This window comes from Peromyscus leucopus, chromosome 1, assembly GCF_004664715.2.
Source record: "Peromyscus leucopus breed LL Stock chromosome 1, UCI_PerLeu_2.1, whole genome shotgun sequence".
Lineage (NCBI taxonomy): Eukaryota > Metazoa > Chordata > Mammalia > Rodentia > Cricetidae > Peromyscus > Peromyscus leucopus.
Window position 1 is genome coordinate 125,231,334 of NC_051063.1, and position 19,366 is coordinate 125,250,699.

General features: G+C 54.0%; 2 protein-coding genes and 1 non-coding gene across 3 annotated transcripts in view; 1 reads left to right on the forward strand and 2 right to left on the reverse strand.

Moving 5' to 3' along the window:
• Positions 1–364: 364 nt before the first annotated feature.
• Trnar-ucg lies at positions 365–437 on the reverse strand. The gene has a single exon. It is a non-coding gene; the product is annotated as a tRNA-Arg (tRNA).
• A 148-nt stretch (positions 438–585) lies between these two features.
• Polg (DNA polymerase gamma, catalytic subunit) lies at positions 586–19,079 on the forward strand. Its single transcript, XM_028873720.1, has 23 exons — positions 586–797; positions 1,552–2,342; positions 4,851–5,046; positions 6,063–6,227; positions 6,333–6,479; positions 6,641–6,720; positions 7,422–7,604; positions 7,701–7,849; positions 7,986–8,112; positions 8,879–9,115; positions 10,452–10,572; positions 10,764–10,841; positions 11,144–11,251; positions 11,672–11,832; positions 12,581–12,634; positions 12,728–12,845; positions 13,289–13,424; positions 13,507–13,753; positions 15,903–16,025; positions 16,157–16,325; positions 16,443–16,651; positions 18,004–18,164; positions 18,618–19,079. The coding sequence occupies exons 2-23, from the start codon at positions 1,720–1,722 to the stop codon at positions 18,692–18,694; spliced, it is 3,669 nt and encodes a 1,222-aa protein (XP_028729553.1). The 5' UTR covers positions 586–797; positions 1,552–1,719; the 3' UTR covers positions 18,695–19,079.
• The window catches only part of LOC114696134 (Fanconi anemia group I protein homolog), a 33,819-nt gene continuing 32,839 nt past the window's right edge, over positions 18,387–19,366 (reverse strand). Inside the window, exon 26 of the mRNA XM_037198160.1 lies at positions 18,387–19,023. Coding sequence (XP_037054055.1) covers positions 18,952–19,023 — 72 coding nt within the window. The 3' untranslated portion in view covers positions 18,387–18,951. The remainder of the gene's footprint in view (positions 19,024–19,366) is intronic.

Below are 19,366 nucleotides of genomic sequence, written 5' to 3' on the forward strand. Positions count from 1 at the left end.
CCGCCGGGCTCAGCGTCATCCTCATCGCCGGGAACAGCAGGGCTCCACTTGGAGCCGGGTCATCGCCCTCGGTAGGTGACGAGTCTGGACTTCGGAAGAAAGGCACGTGCTAAGTCCCACTCTCTGCCGGGGCAGGCTTCTCCACCGCTGCCACAGTTTAGCAATATGTGCCCGCACTTTAAAAATGTGGGGATACATTTTGAGAAGTGCGCCCCGCCCTCAGAGTGGTTAGTTCAGAGCCAGAGTCTCCAGTATTTAGAGTAGAAGTTAGTCATGCCCACCACCGTGCGTGCTTGGTTGGCTTCATTTCCAGAGGGAATGATGGGAAGATGGAAGAATTTATAAAAACAGTAAGCAACCCCCTCGACCGCGGCAGGACTCGAACCTGCAATCTTCTGATCCGAAGTCAGACGCCTTATCCATTAGGCCACGCGGCCGCCGCCTGGCAGCTGCCTTTACTTTGCTTAAAGCATCAAGGAGCCTGCAGGCTGGCTCCGGACCGATCCATCTTCCCCAGGCGGAGGGGGGGGGTCTTGGAGAGCCCACCCGGAAGTCGCTGTCCCACCCCCGCGGGCGGGCGGCTCCATTGGCGGCGCTCCTATTGGGCCCTCGGGGAGTCTCCCGCCCGCCCGCCCGCCTCGGGGTAGCCGCGGGACCCAGCTCGCGCACACGGGAAGTTGCGGCTGCGAGCGAGGCCGCACGGCACCCGGAGGCTGCGTGGGCCGCTCGGAGCGGACGCCACGGCGTCACTAGGGGCTGTGGGCTGCGGCAGGACGGGCAGCGCGGAGCAGATCGAGGTTTCCAGCGGGCTCGGCAGGCAGGGGGAGGCCGGGCGCGGCGGCGCGGCTGCTCCCTCTCCAGTTAGGGGGAACGCGGCGGCCCGGAGCAGGGCGGCGGTCGGTCCCAGGGCGCGCCGCGCTGGCGCTGGCGCTGGCGGCGGCGGCTGCAACGACTACCGGGTGTCTGTCCCGGCGCGCGGGGTGGCCGCCGAGCAGGGCGCCCTGGGCCGGCCCGGGGGTGGGTGGGGAGCCCGGGGCTGTGGCCGCCCTCGTGGCGGGTTCGAAGCCCGGCGCTAGGCCCTCGGGCCGCCGGCGGTTTGCTCCTGGCAGCTTGCTGCCTGCCGAGCGCCGGCTTGGGGTTAGGGCCGCGCGAGGAGCGCGCCCTCTGCCACTCAGACTGCATCGCCCCGAGACTCGGAGAGACCTGAACCCTGCTTTTACAGAGGAGGAGGTTGGGGCCTAAGGAGCTCGCCCAAGGTCACGCAGTTGGAGAGCCAGAACTCTTGCTCTGCGTCTCCCTTAAAGTCCAGCCTCTCCAGCGCCTTCTCCAAGTTCACGGAGGAGCCTGTGTTGGGTGGCTCCGTCCGCAGGAGGTGCAGTGCCAGTGCCTAAGGTGGTTGGCGGCATCTCAGAAAACGTCCGTACACCCCTCTGGCCTTTTCGGCTAAGATGCTTGGCACGCACGCACGCAGCCAATGTCCAACGAGTGATAAGCCGTTTGTCACAAGACAACGCCAACTTGGAGTAACACTTTCTCATCTATCTCCTTTAGGGTTTGTGTGAGGAAGGCAGGCATGGTGAGACCTATTTCACAGACAGGAACACAGAGAGGGGACGGGTCACTCTCTGAGTCGTTCGGCCAGTAAAAAAAAAGCAGTCAAGCTGGAGCCCAAGGCCAGGTGTCCCGACTCACAGCGGGGGGCTCCCTGCACCCACCATCATGAGCCGCCTGCTCTGGAAGAAGGTGGCCAGCGGCAAGATCGGCCCCAGGCCGGTTCCAGCAACAGGACGGAGGGTGTCCAGCTCCGGCGCCGCCTCCGCCCCCGTCCCCGGCGACGGGCAGCGGCCGTCGCCAGCGCCCTCTTCGGAGGAGGACGGGCAGCAGCTGCGGCTCAACCCGCTGCACATCCAGATGCTGTCGAGGGGGCTGCACGAGCAAATCTTCTCCGGGTGCGGAGGGGAGCCCCCCGACGAGGCCGCGGTGCGGCGCAGCATCCAGCACCTGCAGAGGCACGGGCTCTGGGGGCAGCCGGCCACGCCCATGCCAGACGTGCAGCTGAGCCTGCCCCGGCTCCTGGGGGGCAACCTGGACCAGCACTTCCGCCTCCTGGCCCAGAAGCAGAGCCTGCCTTACTTGGAGGCGGCCGCCTCGTTATTGGAGGCCCAGTTGCCGCCCCAGCCCGCGAGGTGGGCCTGGGCGGAGGGCTGGACCCGGTACGGCCCCGAGGGGGAGGCCGAACCCGTGGCCATCCCCGAGGAGCGGGCCCTGGTGTTCGACGTGGAGGTCTGCCTCTCAGAGGGAACGTGCCCCACTTTGGCGCTGGCCATATCCCCCTCGGCCTGGTAAGTGGGGGTTCGGAACAGGGAGCTACCGTTTGTAGGGGGGCCCAGCTAAGTGGTTTGATTCGGTGAACAGTTTCTGAAGCCCTGCTGTGTGCTCATTTAAGGACGGCTGGTGTGGTGAACTCGACCCGCTTAATCCCGCTTTTGTGGGGCTCACTCTGGTGGAAAGACAGGCTCTAGGCAGCGCCCAAGCGAAGGGCAGGGGCCATGCAGAGAATCAATGTGGTGTTTGAGACAGACTGAGAGACCGTGCAAGATGACCACGAGTTGGCGCCTCAACCCCCAGCCCCTAGGAGCGTCCGTGAGAAGTCAGTCTGAAAAGTGTTTGGTTTTGGGAATGCCGATGGTTATTTTGGACAGGAAGATGTTTTTGGTGGGATTGTTCTAGGCAGTTTAAAATGCTCAGCGCCCCCAGTGTCTTCCATAAACGCCAGGCCAAATCCTGCTCAGCCTTTCCAAATGACCCTGGAGGTGGCCCAAGTCTTGACCGCCCCCAGCTGAGAAATGTTACTTCCTTACAAGTTAGACATTTTTGGTCCCCAAACAGGTATATCCAGTCTCTCTCTTTTCTTTTGAAATAACTTTTCTAAGTGCGACCCAAGTTTCTTTCTCAAGCAATGATGGCAGTACTGTTTCTCCCTTTTCTTATTCTTCATTCCAGGATTAAAATACTATTTACAGCCTTAATGCTTTCAGGCATGGCCAGCAAAAAAGTTGGCAGTTTCTTTATTCCTATTGGAAGCTACATCTTTGTACAGAAAGCTGCGAAATGTTATATATGCAGTTGAAAATGGTGAAAGCATGGCTAAATAGATAAGGTAGGCATCACTGGCTAAAAAGAGCAACTCTAGCTGCTGATGACTCTGCATTGATTTAGCCGAAGTTCCGATAAGGACCACAGTGCTTGTGCATTGATGGCCAGAGTCAAGGGGGATACTGGCCACCAGTTGAAAGATAAAGTAGGCTCTGGTGGCTCCAAGGAAACCAGTGACAATGAGGCTTTTGGACCCTTGGTCATGTTGGACAAGTCAGGCCCCCCTTCTCTTCTCCCGCCTTCCTCGCTTCACCTCTCTCTTTTCCTTCCCATTCCGTCTCCATTCTCATCCCATTTAGCCAGTGGTACTGGGGGGGCGTTGCTTAGTCTGCCTGACCTGATGGCAGAAGCCAGTGCCGAGGCCTGAGTTTATGCAAAGACCTTTCTCCTAGTAGTCTTGACTAGCGTGGTTGTGGGTGTGCCTCGGAGTGGTCCCCGTTTAACCTGGCATGCTCTGTCACACGGTCGGTCGTATAACCCGACCAGCTCGCAGCTTGTAGGAGTTGGATGGAAGCCGGGACCGCTGAGTCTCCCATAAGTCTTCCTAAAGGCTTTGGTCAGTCATCTGCCTGAAGGGATATCACCCAGGCTCTTGGCGTTGGAGAGTTCCAAGGAGAACTCTGGTATTGATAGCATGGGTTCCAGCTCATCCTAATTTTGCCCCCTGCCCCCCCCTTTTTTTTTGGTAAAATCACAAGTTAATAAAAAGATGGCTTTTCGAACAGCTGCAGGCCTGTGTCTAGACACCAGTATGGCTTTTGTTAACTGAAGTCCTTATCATCTTCATAGCTTTGAGTATTTAGCATTCTTGAGCCCTCGCTTGGCCAGCTGGGGTAAAGGAGGAAGGAGTCCAGCTTGAGTACCATATGCAGTCCCACTGTGGAGTGTGCAGTAGAGTTGGCCAGCTTTAAAGCAGCTAGTTTTGCGGTTGGAACTTGAGGCAGGTCATGCATGTCCTCCCGAAAGGTTGCAGGGAGCACCATCAGAGCGGTATTGTCTACTGGATGGCCTCAGGCCTTTGGAACGGTGTGGGGCTTGTTCTCTGTCAGTGGCCATCCCCCCCCCCCAACTTTGCCCTGGGACCTTGAGCAGACTAATCTTTTCCTGAGTGAGTGTCAGGACCCTGCGATCAGCGCCCATTCTGCCTCCGCCACACCCACTCTGCACATGGACATACATTCTCTCATCATGGTGTGCTCTGTGGCATCTCACTGAGGGTGGTTGCTCCTGGAAGGTGCATGATTTATTTTTTCCTTCAGAATCTTCAGGCGATTCACCCTGTATGTGTATGCGGCATTTATCATTTTTTTTTTCTTTTTTGCCATTTTCAATGAAAAAATTCTCCACTTTGGGTTGTATTACCAACTCTCTCCTTTATTAGTACTTGGAACACTAGCTGTTTTGTGCTTAAAGACAAAGGGGTTGGTCATATCCATAGAGGCCTCAGAGCTGGCTGCAGACTCGGCACCTGGCCTGCCCGCCTTCCTGCACATGGCACCCACTACCACAGCATTTAGCTCCTTGTTGATCTGTGGGAGTTGGATAGTAAGGAAGCTTTATCATCATTTCCTTCCCCAGTGATCCCCCGACTTGTATGAGTGCGTAGCACCCCCTGGGGACGTGGCATGCGGTGGGTGGAGTGGAACGGAAGTCGGCTCCTTTGTGGTCAACTGCCCCCTTCTCATCTCCTTCAGGTATTCCTGGTGCAGCCGGCGGCTGGTGGAAGAGCGGTACTCTTGGACCAGCCAGCTATCGCCGGCTGACCTAATCCCCTTGGATGTCTCCGCTGGTGCCGGCAGCTCCCCGCAGCAGGACTGGCAGGAGCAGTTAGTGGTGGGGCACAATGTCTCCTTTGACCGAGCCTATATCAGGGAGCAGTACCTGATTCAGGTAAGGTTCGTGGGAATGGCGGGCTTTGGCACAATCTGGGCCAAGAGCTCGGTCTCCGGGTCCTCTGGAAAAGCAGTCGCTGCTCTTAACCCCTGAGCCGTCTCTCCAGCCCGGCACTGCTTTCCTGACCACTGTTCCCAGGGACTTTAGTTGACCAGCTGTCCGATCTCCAGAACAGACTTGAGACAATTTAGTGTGGTGTTTGGAACTGTTGAGGCAGAGGACCCCTCTCTTCCCGGAAGGTTGTTGCAAGGAGCGCCATCACAGCTGTGTTGGCGTGGATCTGGGAGTTGTTCCAGAACAAGATGGCTCTTCTCTTTTTTGTGGCATTTTAGAGCTTTTGAGGGCTCTGACTTACAGCCTGGGCCACATCCCGCCTCGTCCATTGATGGGCAGTGTTCATCTTAACACCTCTAAGCCCCAGTCTCTCTTTCTGTGAAGAGAGCTGACAGAAGCTCCCTCAGTGTACTTTTAGGAGCGTTTGAATAGCACATGGGTCAAGGCCATCAGAACTGCTGGTGTGGAGTGGTGGTTCTTAGATGGTAGAAACCGCTTTTTCTTTGAATCTTCGTAACAGGCTGAGGTGAAGGGCAGGGCAAGGAAGTACCCCAGGCAGCACCCTTAGCCTGGCACTTAGGGCACTAGGCATGGACAGCCTTATTAACTTGTCAGGGACCACAGCTTGTGAGGGCTAGCACCAGGACCAGAGCTGGGTGTCTGGCCCATAGCTCTGAAGGTCTTGTTTAGCTCATCTGCCCAGAGGTGCCCAGAGGTGTTGCTGGAAGCTGGGAAGGACTTGTGCATTGGGACTGGGCCAGTTCTGCACATTCAGGAATTGGGCAGGTCGCTCCCGGGTGCTGGGACAAGCGTGGGACTTCTGTGTTGTGTTGGAGGCTGTGTGCTGGGGGTAGAGGGTATGTGAGGGGCTAACGTGGGGCTGGAGTCAACACCTCTGCTGCAGCGGCCGGCTGGCCCCCCCTCTGCTGCAGCCTCTCCTCTCCTGCCTTCCTTCCCAGGGCTCCCGCATGCGCTTTCTGGACACCATGAGCATGCACATGGCCATCTCAGGGCTGAGCAGCTTCCAACGCAGCCTGTGGATGGCAGCCAAGCAGGGCAAGCGGAAGACCGGGCACCCCACACGAGGGCAGAAGTCCCAGAGGAAACAGGCCAGTGGTCTAGAGGTGAGCGTGCACTTGGGACCGCCCCCAAAGGGATGCTTAGGGTCCGGTCACTGGGCTACTTGTTGGGCTTGAGATTACCAAGCTGACCTCCCTTCGGTTTCTCAGGTTTCATCTTGGGACTGGATGAGCATCAGCAGTGCTAATAATCTTGCAGACGTGCACAGCCTTTATGTGGGGGGGCCTCCCTTAGACAAGGAGCCTCGGGAACTGTTCGTCAAGGGCAGCATGAGAGATATCCGGGAGAACTTCCAGGTATGGTGTTGGCACAGAGCTCCAGATACATGGGCTGTGACTGACCGGCAGCTGGATTTGGGGAGGTACAGCTGTTGGATCTGCCCCTGAGACCCGGCAGTGGTAGTAGGTGGTTGTCCCTGTCCACCCCACCCCACCAAGTTCCTGTCACCTTGTGCTAGGATCTGATGCAGTACTGTGCCGGTGATGTGTGGGCCACCTATGAGGTTTTCCAGCAGCAGCTGCCGCTCTTCTTGGAGAGGTGAGGGGGAGCCAAGTGAAACCCCGGGGATGGGTAGGTCCTGGGACCCGATCCCTTGTAATCAGGTGGGGCTGATTGTTTCTCAGGCTGGTCACTTAGCTTCTGTAGGCTGAAAGAATGGAGCCCCTCTGTTCAGTGGAGGCCATGTGGGCCCTGGAGTCCCAGGGGCTCGTCTCATGTGTGGTCCCAATTTTCTGTCTTTGCTTTTTAGTGAGTCTGATGATACAGTCAGTGATGATTGTCATGCACCCAAGGCTCAAAGTGTGGGTGCCGCATCCTCATTGACCTTAGACAAGTAACTTGTCTAAGGTTTCTGTGAGCCTCGGTGTTTTCATCAAGACGTACACCCAGATCTACTTCCCTCCTGGTTGTGAGGGCCATAGCAGTCATGGGCATGTGTGGGATTGTTAGCATGGTGCCTGACGCCGACCTGTCACTCGGTGGCCCTCATTCTCTCCGCCCCCATCATTTTCATATCACCCCCGAAGAGGGGGTGTTAGTTCCATGTTTCAGGTAAAGGAACTGAGGCCCAGAGAAGTCAGGTGACCAGCGCGGGGCTGGGCAGCAGTAAAGCTGGGTTCAAGCCTGTCCCATGTTAGAGCTGTGCCACAAAGCGGGATGGGTTGAGATGGTCAGATTGTCTTAGGACTTGGGCCCAAGCCTTGTCTCCTGTGGTCGTTTATGGCAGTTCTGTCCCTAAGGTGCCCCCACCCAGTGACCCTGGCTGGCATGCTCGAGATGGGCGTCTCCTACCTGCCCGTCAACCAGAACTGGGAGCGCTACCTGGAAGAGGCACAGAGCACATACGAGGAGCTCCAGCGGGAGATGAAGAAGTCGCTGATGGATCTGGCTAATGATGCCTGCCAGTTGCTCTCAGGAGAGAGGTAGTCAGGTCCTGGGTCAAGGCAGGGGACAGGCAGCTAGGAGGCCTGGATTTTAGCTCAGCCTTAACCCTTGCCTGGTGGACTCTGGCTCTGCAGGTACAAAGAAGACCCTTGGCTCTGGGACCTGGAGTGGGATTTGCAGGAATTTAAGCAGAAAAAGGCAAGGAAGGTGAAGAAGTCTGCCTCAGCCAACAAGTTGCCCATCGAGGGAGCTGGGCCCTTTGGGGAACCCACGGAGCAGGAAGGTGGGAAGCTTAGGTGGGAGATGGGACAGGGTGATCGCTGGGACAGTCCTAGGACCCAGGGGCCCTAGGAAGGGGTTGCTATAGTCTTTCAGACCTATGAGTCCCTCCTGGTCCTAACCTCCTGACCCTGGCACAGATCCCGGACCACCCAGCGAGGAGGAGGAGCTTCAGCAAGATGTGGTAGCCCGCACCCGTTTACAGCAGCTGAAGAGCACCATAGACCTCCTGCCTAAGCGACCCCAGCACCTTCCTGGACACCCTGGGTGAGAGAGACTGACTGTGTCTGGCATACAGAGACTGTCTTGCATGCTCCTCGGCACTCTTGGTCTGGGCCTCAGCGCGGTCTTGGACCTTGGTTGGTGTGCGTTTGTTGCACTTTGCATTTCTGCTCCCTTGTGTCTACCCTGACACATTGAGCACAGAGCACTGAGCCCCTGCTCTGTATGTTGTCTGTGGCAGCTGCGGGGGCACACATGGCACTCATCTCCCTTCGAGGGGCGGCGGGGGTACAGACCAGCCAGTGCAGCTGACCCGTAGTAAGACTTAAGAGCCTCTAGTTTAGAGGCAGTTCTGTCGTGCCTGTGGAAATAAGCCAGTTTCCTTGAGGAGGCAGAGGTGAGAAACAGGGCAGCTGTAGTGAACAGTGGTGTAGCCTCACGGTACTCATATGACCCCGGATGTAAATGCTGCTAGACTTGGGTGCTGCCAGCCTCCCCTTGTCTCAGACAGAGTTGTGTGTCTCCACAACAGCGGGGTTCTCGTGGGTAGGAAGGAAGATCTGTTTCTTCCTCTTAGAGGCTGCATGGGGGCTGGAAAGGAGCTTTGACATGTGGGGTTCACCTTCTGAGATAACTTGCATAAGTCTAGGAGACACCAGATAGGTTCAAAACCCCCCAAAGGAGAGGACTGATAATTCTTGATCTGAGTTGTCAGAAAGTCTGGAGGCCTTGGAAGGTGGGTTGGGTACATCACGAAGAGACCCTTCCTTACTCCTTAGTGTGACACTCCCCCCCCCCCTCGGGGCAATAGGTGGTACCGGAAGCTCTGCCCTCGGCTAGATGACCCTGCATGGACTCCAGGCCCCAGCCTCCTCAGCCTGCAGATGCGGGTCACTCCCAAGCTCATGGCACTGACCTGGGATGGTTTTCCTCTACACTACTCAGACGCTCATGGTTGGGGCTACCTGGTGCCCGGGCGGCGGGATAATCTGGCTGAGCTGCCCGCCAGCCCCACTGCCGAGTCAGCTGGGCTAGCCTGCCCCTACAGGTAAGATTCACGTTCTGTCTCCAGGGAGGAAGGGACTGGAGTAAGCCAGGTCCGCTCGAGCTGTTAGTTCTTTTCCCGTGGGTTCTCCGACCCCCTGGACCTCAGAGCCTTGCTGTCGAGGCCCAGCAGCCTGGCTGCTTTCACAGTAACGGACAGGGAGGTTTGGGGTGTGGCCTGGGAAGGGTAGGTTTGCTGCTTTTCTGAGTAGAATCTGAGTGCTCGTCAGGTGCTGGACACAGTGTTACCAGCCAGTGCGAATCTCACTTGGCATCTGAGCAGCTCCATGAGAAACAATTCTGACTTTTATTAATGTTTGTTTTTGAGACATGGTTTCACTCTGAAGCCTAAGCCAGCCTGGAATTCACTATGTAGCCTAGGCTGGCCTCAGTCTCAAGGCAATAATCTTGCCTCAGCTTTTCTTTTTTTCTTTTTAAATTATCATCACTATTTTTATTTTTATTTACATAACTGTTTGTCTGCGTGGATGTGTACCACATGAGCAGCCAGAGGCTCCCACACAAAGGTGCTCCATGTACACGGCAGAGGTCAGAAAAGGGTGTTACCCCACCATGCGGGTGCTAGGAACTGAACCTGTGTCCTCTGGAAGAGCAGCAGGTTAGAGTGCTCTTAACCACTGAGCCAGCTCTCTAGCCCCTTGCCTCAGCTTTTCAACTACTGGAATTAAAGGTGTGAGTTACCACACCTGGCTTTATTTATTTATTTTTAATTTTAATTTTTTTTTGTTTTTTTTTTTTCAAATTTTACGGTGCTAGAGATTGAACTTTGACCTCATGCACAGGAGGCAAGTGTCTTACCAGGCCTGGTATCCACATTTATAATTGACAAGGGCCTAGAGAGGCTGCTTGACGTGCTGGAGGCCACACACCCTGAACTTTGGACAGGCAGGTGTTACGGAGAGGTCAGGGTATTTGAAGTGGCCCAGGGTCCTGGTTCCCCAGGGCAGCTGGAGTCAACTTGTCAGGCTTTCAGATGGAAGGGGCTGAGACGGTCTTGCTCTGCCGAGCCCACACAAGGTGAGCGGTGAACGGGAGCCAGCTCTGCAGGCCGGCCTTCAGTCTTGATTTCCTCGCTGCTTGCCCCCAGAACTCTCGAGCACAGAGGAGCTTGGGTTTGAGTCAGACCAGTGTCGCACCCCGGCCGTCACCAGCGTGCTAAGTCATTTGGGCCGGCCATTCTCTTGTTTAAAATCCAGGGAAACTGCTGTCGCCTCCCTCAGAGCTGGTGTGAGATCTGAACGAGGGGCCCATAGAACACCCCAGCAAGCTGCGTGGCCTGAGCAGGCACCCAGTAATCCGCAGTTACTTTCTCTGTCCAGGGCCATCGAATCCTTGTACAAGCAGCACTGTCTTGAACAGGGGAAGCAGCAGCTGAAGACCCAGGAGACAGCGCTGCCTGAGGAGTTCTTAGTCACTGACAATAGTGCCATGTGGCAGACGGTGAGGGTGCTCCGAGCCTGAGCCTGCTGGGCGAGGGGTCGGTTTTCCTAGGAAAGTGGGGCACCTTTGTGTGGGAGCCTCTGTTTGCTCATCTTAAACTAGACTGGTCTGAGTTCTCTTGAGGGAAGGGCTGGTAGCTTCAGGCCTACAGCTGCCAGCCTCTCTCACCCCTGGTTCCTGGGCCCATTCAGGCAGAAGAGCTGGGCTGCTTAGATGTGGAGGCCGAGGCCAAGATGGAGAATTCATTGCTGGGTCAACCCTTAACTCTGGTGAGCAAGACACCTGCTTGGTTCTACCCGGGTGGGTAGTGGGTGGCTGGGACTTCCTCTTGCTCACCAAGTTCTTTCCCACCAGAGTTCACTAGGTCTTGGGGGTTTGGAGATGCTGCCCTTATCCCCTCTGGTCTGGTGGGTGTAGGGAGACCGAGGAGGAAACCTATGACCTCATGCCTTCCTGTCACTTTGCAGTTTGCTTGCTCAGTTTCAGGCCCTTTTCCCATCCCCCTACCTCCTGGCCCTTGCTGAATGCAGGTGCTGGAGCAGGGCCTGATCTGGGTGTGTGGCCCCCACAGCCTGCTGCTTGTGACCCCAAAACCAGCCAGCCCACTTACCACCATGGCAACGGACCTTACAATGATGTGGATATCCCTGGTTGCTGGTTTTTCAAGCTGCCTCACAAGGTGTGTGCTCTGGTTTGTGCCTGCCTCGTGTTCTCTCTCTGGCTGAGGCCCACAGTAGGAGGTAGTGAGTGGTTGCTCAGGCCAGGAGGCTGCTCTTCGTGAGGTTGACCGTAGTAGTGGGGCTGATTCTGATTTGGGATGAGTTCCGTCTCTAGTGCTTTTGTTCTTTGAAAATTGAGTGGTCAGAGGCCTCCTGGTGGGATGAATTGACACGGACATCATTTATCTGTCGTCTGGTAGCTTCTATTGGCTGTTGATACTGCCTTTGATTATCGTTAGCATGTGGGTATGCACTTACACATGTGCAAGGTACCAATGTGGCATTTTCCTCTCTCTGCTGGAGAAGGCCTGGCGTCTGTCGGCTCCCTGCCTGGTGGTCTGCCACCTATCTCCAGCCCCTGCTGTCTCTGTCCTCTGCAGGATGGTAACAACTACAATGTGGGCAGTCCCTTTGCCAAAGACTTCCTGCCCAAGATGGAGGATGGCACCCTGCAGGCTGGCCCAGGAGGTGCCAGTGGACCCCGTGCCCTGGAAATCAATAAGATGATCTCTTTCTGGAGGAATGCTCATAAACGTATCAGGTGGGCCCAAGGAGGGTAGCTAGAGGCCTGTGTGTCTGTGTGGCCGGTCAGGTGTCTTGCAGCCCCCAGCCTCCTTTCCTCCCATTCTACTCTGGTGTCCTGACCTTGCCGGGGCTGCTCCAGAGGGGCAGCCTAGCTCTAGTTTAGAGGCTTAGCTGTTTGTCCGGGTGACGTGGATCTTGGGCATGTTTCTCCTGCTCCAACTTGAGTTTCTTTGTTTAGGTAGAGTGGCATGGTAGGACTTTGATGGCTCGTCCCAACTCCCACGAAATCCCCTAACTTAACTGCTGGAGCCATGGGCTGTCAATAGAGGCCTTGGAGGGCTGGTTATCTGTAGCCTGTGTTAGGGATTGAGAGCGGAATCCTTCTGCAGTGGCAAATGAATTCATCCCAAAGGTCGTTTCCAGATGGTTGTGGTCACAGCCCTTTGTGAGGGGGTTGGTAGTCTGCCCTGATTGCAGAGAGGTCGTGGTACCAAGAGAGTCAGAAAGCTGCCTTGGAAGCCTGACCACTTCCTAGATTCTTCTGTGAGGCCCAGAGCCTCCTGTCGGTCCAGACTTTGGCTGAGCCAGAGCCCAGCTGAGGACGTTTACTTACTCAGAAGAGTAAGTAAAGAGAGAAGAGAGTTGATGCCAGGCCTCCGGGGACACGGTCTCAGGAGGTGGTCAGGGACACCTGCTGGTGACAGCACGCTGAGGTGGGTCCTGCTTGTGTGGCTCTGCTGAGCTTCAGCCTTCTTGTCCTACAGCTCCCAGATGGTGGTGTGGCTCCCCAGGTCAGCCCTGCCGCGTGCGGTGACCAGGTACGCCTGCTGAGTGCTTGTGGAGAGAGAACTGAGTGGTGGGGTCTTAGGGCCAGGGCACACTGCTGACACTTGCCTGCATCTCCATCCCAGGCACCCTAACTTCGATGAGGAAGGCCGCTATGGTGCCATCCTGCCCCAGGTGGTGACTGCTGGCACCATCACCCGCCGAGCTGTGGAGCCCACGTGGCTTACTGCCAGCAATGCTCGGGTACGTGTCCTCTCTGTCCCTGGCTTCTGTTTCCTCTCTTGGGTCTCAGAGCCTTTGGAGGTCTAGGAAGGGACATGGGGAGGAAACCAAGTCTTGGTTGCAGAGGGCTCTGGTTTAAATCTGACTTCATGTCATTCATTCCCTTTGGCAAATGTGTTTCAGGTGCCTGCTGCTGGCCAGGCAGTGCCAGGCATGGTGCCACAGCTATCCTGGAATTTAGATGAGCCAAGTTGGGGTGCTGGCATACAGTTTCGTAGGGTTTCTTCATTTTCTAGCCTGCTGCTGGCAAGGGCCCTCTCGGCACCAAGTCTGGAGTAGTTCTGTGTGGCATTCTCCAGTCTTCCCCCGGGAAAGAGCCAGTACTTTGTCAGCCCTGGGCCTAGGAATCCAGGGTAGCAGTTGCCTTGGGCTTCTAGGTGGGCCTGACCCCACTCTTCCTGCAGCCTGACCGAGTAGGCAGTGAATTGAAAGCCATGGTTCAGGCTCCACCTGGCTATGTCCTCGTGGGTGCTGATGTGGACTCACAGGAACTGTGGATTGCAGCTGTTCTTGGAGATGCTCACTTTGCTGGGATGCATGGTAAGCAGGACCTGTGGCTTGGGCAGGGGTGAGGTGGCAGGGCCAGACATTGCTGAGCTGCTGCTCCTTGTCTGTTCTCCAGGCTGCACGGCCTTCGGCTGGATGACTCTGCAGGGCAGGAAGAGCAGGGGCACCGATCTGCACAGTAAGACAGCCACCACTGTCGGCATCAGCCGAGAGCATGCCAAAGTCTTCAACTACGGCCGCATCTATGGGGCGGGGCAGTCCTTTGCCGAGCGCCTGCTGATGCAGTTCAACCACAGGCTCACAAGACAGGAGGCAGCTGAGAAGGCCCAGCAGATGTACGCTGTCACAAAGGGCCTCCGCCGGTGAGGGCCCCTCTCCCACCACGTTAGCGTCCGGATCGGAGGCCTGCTTTACAGCTCTTCCTCTCCATCTCGTGCCCATCGCTCAAGCGCTCTCCCTCTAGACCTAGCTTCAGGATGGTTTATCGTTGAAGTTGTAACGTTGTCTTTATAGCGTTAGTTTTTCCCTCCCAGGGCAAAGCTGTACTTAGAGCATATTGTCATCAAGTGGTCATCCATGGCTATAATTAGGTCACATCTTAGGGGTGTGTCTTATGTCTTAGGGTTTCTCTTGCTGCGATGAAACACCATGACCAGAAAGTGAGTTGGGGAGTTTATTTGGCTTACACTTCCACATTGCTATTCATCACTGAAGGAAGTCAGGACAGGAACTCAAAACAGGGCAGGAACCTGGAGGCAGGAGCTGGTGCAGAGACCATGGAGGGGTGCTGCTTATTAGCTTCTTTCCCATGGCTTGCTCAGCCTGCTTTCTTACAGAACCCTGGACGATTGGCCCAGGGATGGCACCACCCACCATATGCTGGGCCCTCCATCAGTCGCTACTTGAGAAAATGCCTTCCAGCTGGATCTCATGGAGGCATTTCCTCAACGGAGACTCCTTTCTCTCTGATGACTCCAGCTTCTGTCAAGTTGGCACACAAACCGGCCAGGACAGGGTCCTATGCTCATCGCTGTAGGAACAAGAGTGAGCACAGAGAGAAGGTAGGAGCTGAGGGAATAGAAGTCTGCAAAGCCAGAGTGCAGGCTAGTCCTGACAGGAGAAAGCCTTCCAGTTTACTCAGACCTGTTTCCTCCAGCGATGCTACTACATGCTGTGTGCTTAGGCCCTTGGGCCTTTTGGTAGGCTCAGGTGCAGGCAGGAGAGTAGCAGGACAGTGGCAGTTTTTTAGGGTACACTGTGTAGTGTCCCCATTTAGATAGCTTAACTGGAAACTGTCTTAGTTAGGTTTTTTAGATAGCTTATTAACTGGAAACTATCTTAGTTAGGTTTTTTTAGATAGTTTATTAACTGGAAACTGTCTTAGGTTTTTTTTAGATAGTTTATTAACTAGAAACTGTCTAGTTAGGTTTTTTTAGATAGCTTATTAACTGGAAACTGTCATAGTTAGGTTTCTATTTCTGATTAACACAATGACCAAAAGCAATTTGGGGAGGAATGGGTTTATTTCATCTTACAACTCAGCTCTCAGGTTCCACTCCATCACTGAGGGAAATTGAGGCAGGAACTGACGCGCAGAGGCCGTGGAGGAATACTGTTTACTGATTTGCTAAGCCTGCTTTCTTGTATACTCTGGGATTTCCTGCCTGGGGTGGGACCTCCCACAGTGGCCTGTCTCCTCCCACAAGTCAATAATCAAAAAAAAAAGGCACCACGGACTGCAGGTAGGCCAATGCAATGAAGGCATTTTTCTCAGTTGAGGTTCCCTCTTCCTGGATGACTCCAGTTTTTTATAAACTTGCTACAAGTCAGTCAGTCAGCACACTCACTTTGAGAAAGACTGACAGCTGAGTAACTGGCGTAGGGTGCAGTGGTGACTATTGGAATGAGGATCTGATGTTGAGAGCAGCTGGACCATGTCCTGGAAGGAGGACAGTGAGAAGGGAGTTGGCCCTCACTCGTAGAAGGGAAGACGTCATAAGAATTTGAACTGCAGCCCTACATTGTGGGGAAGCCCTGGTGCTCCTTCCCATAGGTTCTGGAACCCTTAGGAGCCAGGGGCAGTAGGGGTTAAGAAGCTGGGCTTGGCTGGCTTGTTCCTGGCTTCTCCGGGTTCCTTCTCTCCTTTAGGGGTTACTGTACTTTCGCTCCTCACTGTCTCCTGAACTAACAGAAGGATGTTGTTGGTCACTGGGCAGTTCATGTCAAGCACGCACTGTGACAGTGTGACCAGGATTGGCTTGTGTTGGAGTTTGCCCTTTACTGGGCTAACACATACAGCCCAGGCCTCTGGGAACACAAAAGCCCGAGTTTCTAGGCTATGGCCCTTCCTGACTGCCGACCCCAGCAAGCCGTTCAGCCTCTTTGGGCCTGTTTTCCCTGCTGAAGTTAGCCCTGGGGAGAAGCATGACCAGGAGCTGTTTGGGAAATTGAGTGTGGGTGTGCCACAGAGGTGGCCATTTAATGAGAATGACAGGGAACTGCTGCCCCCAGGTATCGGCTCTCAGATGACGGTGAATGGCTGGTGAGACAGTTGGACCTCCCTGTGGACAGGACAGAGGATGGCCGCGTTTCCCTGCAGGATCTTCGAAAGATCCGGAGAGAAGCTTCAAGGAAGTGAGAACCTTCTTTCTGTGTTCACGTTGCAGGGACTAGTGTGGGCTGGCCCCCAAAGGCTGACACACTTCAAATTTTAGCACTGAGACGCTAACAGACAAAGCCTGACCTCATGGTGTCTGTTCCCCTAGGTCACGCTGGAAGAAGTGGGAGGTGGCTGCTGAACGGTCGTGGTCAGGGGGCACAGAGTCGGAAATGTTCAACAAGCTGGAGAGCATTGCCATGTCTGACACACCGCGGACCCCAGTGCTAGGCTGCTGCATCAGCAGAGCCCTGGAGCCCTCGGTTGTCCAGGGAGAGGTGAGGGATCTCGCCATCCTTAGAGCATGGAGAGAAGGGACGGGGAGAGGCAGGGTTCCTGGACTAGAGCAAACTGGTAAGTGCCTCTTCCCACTGATGTCCGCCTGTCTGCCTTAGTTTATGACCAGTCGTGTGAACTGGGTGGTACAGAGCTCTGCTGTGGACTACTTACACCTCATGCTTGTGGCCATGAAGTGGCTGTTTGAGGAATTTGCCATTGACGGACGCTTCTGCATCAGCATCCACGATGAGGTTCGCTACCTGGTGCGGGAGGAGGACCGCTACCGCGCTGCCCTGGCGCTGCAGATCACCAACCTCCTGACCAGGTGGGTGGGCCTGGGGCCCGCGGAGCAGGTCTGGTTGTCAACTTCCCTATTTTCAAGTTTGTGGAACTCCTAAAAAGGACCTCAACTTTTCAAAAGGATTCGTTGGGTCTGAAAGTGGCATGTGTCAGTAACCACCATTCAGGTGGTGGCAAGGTCAAGGGAGTTGTTATTGCTTGCTGCGACCCGTGCAGCTGGAGCACGAAATCTGGCGAGGGACGCCGAGGTTAAACAGCACTCTAGACACCCAGTCTCAGTTTGTCAGGGAAGCAGCTCTCTATTCCTACCAAGATGGGCTTATATACCCCTCCAACAGCAGGGTCAAGGAATGGTTACTCTGTATCCGGAGGCCAGCCGGACACTGTTTTCCAAACAGGAAAAACCACAGGGGAACTGATTCCCAGCACCCTCCGAACCCAACTGCACATTTCACACCAACAACTTAACTGGGACAGGACAAAAAAGGGCATTTAAGATTAATAAGGCAGCAAACTTAGTGCTGCCGACAATTGCTCCCCTAGTAATATGCCTGGAATCAATGACAGAAGACATTTCAACTCAGAAGTGAGATGTTCATCTTTTTCTCCCCTAAATATTTAAAGTGCCTAAGGTGTTATTCTGCTAACAGGAAACCTCTTTAATGAGACTCAAATACAACTTAGAAAACATGTTTTATGTATATTGAGTTGTATTTTCTTTGTTTTTTTTTTTTTTTTTTTTTTTTTTTGTTTTTGTTTTTAAAGACAGGGTCTTTATGTAGTCCTTGCTGTCCTGGAACTCTAATATAGACCAGGCTGGCCTTGAACTCAGAGATCTGCCTGCCTCTGTCTCCCAAGTGGTGGGATTAAAGTTGTGTGCCACCATGCCTGTTGAATTTTATTTTCTTATACTAAAAATCCTAGTTCATGTGGATGAGTTAAATACTATTTCATACTGATCTACCACCCAGAACCAATCTGGAAACGGTGATCTATCTTGAAAAATGGGTAAATAACAAATTTACAGTTCAGCATTGTTATCCATGCTCTCTTCTGGGCTTGATTAGTGTTTATATTTTAAAGTCAGCATTTATTTTTCATATTTGGGTCCAGTAATTGAAATCAATTTTTAGTATCAATGAAGTATTCCAAACTGGACAAGTATGTTGAGTCCCTAATTGTATTTCATTATCTCAATCTCAAGAGTTACTAAGCCGAACATGGAGTACTAAGCCTGCCTCCACTCTCATGGTTCTGCTAAGTGTGGGTGACTGAAACAGGAGAAGTCCTGCTCTGTGGGAGCTCTGGTCACGCCTCCTGGAGCAAGGAGCCTGTATTCACAGCGGGCATGGCTGTGAGCAGACTGGTCGTTTTCAGGTGCATGTTTGCCTACAAGCTGGGTCTGAAGGATCTGCCCCAGTCAGTGGCCTTCTTCAGTGCAGTAGACATTGACCAGTGCCTCAGGAAGGAAGTGACCATGGACTGTAAAACGCCTTCTAACCCAACTGGGATGGAAAGGAGATACGGGATTCCCCAGGGTGAGTACAAACTTTGTTCCTCATATGCATAGAATGGGAGGTGGCTTAGAACTTTGGGACTCTGGGGAAGAAATCCACTTGTAACGTGCGCCATATTCTAAAGTGGATGTGATATTCAAATCACAAAGGGAGCTGTTGCAGAAAGTGGTTCGTAGTAAATGAAGAAGATGCTAGAATTTCAAATATTCCATCTATAATGACTCATTTTCAAAACTACACCAGGAAATTTTAAAGATTTATTATATAAGTCAAAGTGCATTCTGAGATAGAAAAAATATGTGTGCTGAAAATGCCAGAGTGAGTCAGAAAACTTAGGACAAACTGCCTTTGGTGGCAGTCACTCTTGATGGTCCCACCCCCTGTCTTTTTGACCCCAACATTCATCTTCTCATTTCAGAGCTCAGTCACAGTCACAGTTCTGGAGGCATCCTAACCAGTTCCACTGTCTTGCAGGTGAAGCGCTGGACATTTACCAGATCATTGAACTCACCAAAGGCTCCTTAGAGAAACGAAGCCAGCCTGGGCCCTAGCTCCATCTGCAGGCTCTGTATTTGCTCCCGTGGAGCTTCGTCCGAGCGGTGCAGGCTCCTAACTCAGGCTTTCAGCTGTGCTTTGGAAAGGGCGTGCCCAGGCAGCCATTTTTCTGTAGCAGGACCTGCCCCGAAGGAAGACTCCTTCTAACTGAAGGCACAGTCCAGTGGGTTCAGACCAGGACGCCAACGTCGGTGCAGGCTGTATGACAAGGGGTTCTGTGGGCACAAGTGAAGCCGATCCCCCAAAGGTCACATTAACTCAGGCATATCTTCCTTTTCTTCTTGGCTGGTTCTCTGTCCTGCTCCGTGTGTGCTGGTGCGGTGCCCTAGAGGGGAGAATAGAGTGCTGAGGTGATGGGAATAAAGACAAACACCAAACAACTCCTGTCCCAGTCATGCTTTTCCTCTCCGCCTCCCACGTGGCCATTTAGAACCCTCCGTCCTGAACACAGTGTTCCATATGACCTTTCCACAGAAACAGGAGTTTGATGATCTAAAGAATTCAGGATTGAATTTTCTGATATCAGGTTATTTCACATAAACTTCTAATTTTGAATGGGCCTAGGCTACTGATGTTACTTCTTCTGGCTTCCAAAAGGCAAGGAAACTGGGTTCAGATAATGAAATGGAGAATCTCACCTAAGATTCAGGATGGGTCTACCATGAGGG

Coding starts and splice junctions, on each gene's coding strand:
- Polg (XM_028873720.1), top strand. CDS start 1,720: ATGAGCCGCCTGCTCTGGAAGAAGGTGGCCAGCGGCAAGATCGGCCCC. Junction 7,850..7,985: donor GGAACCCACGGAGCAGGAAG/GTGGGAAGCTTA, acceptor ACCCTGGCACAG/ATCCCGGACCACCCAGCGAG. Junction 12,635..12,727: donor CTGCCGCGTGCGGTGACCAG/GTACGCCTGCTG, acceptor TCTCCATCCCAG/GCACCCTAACTTCGATGAGG.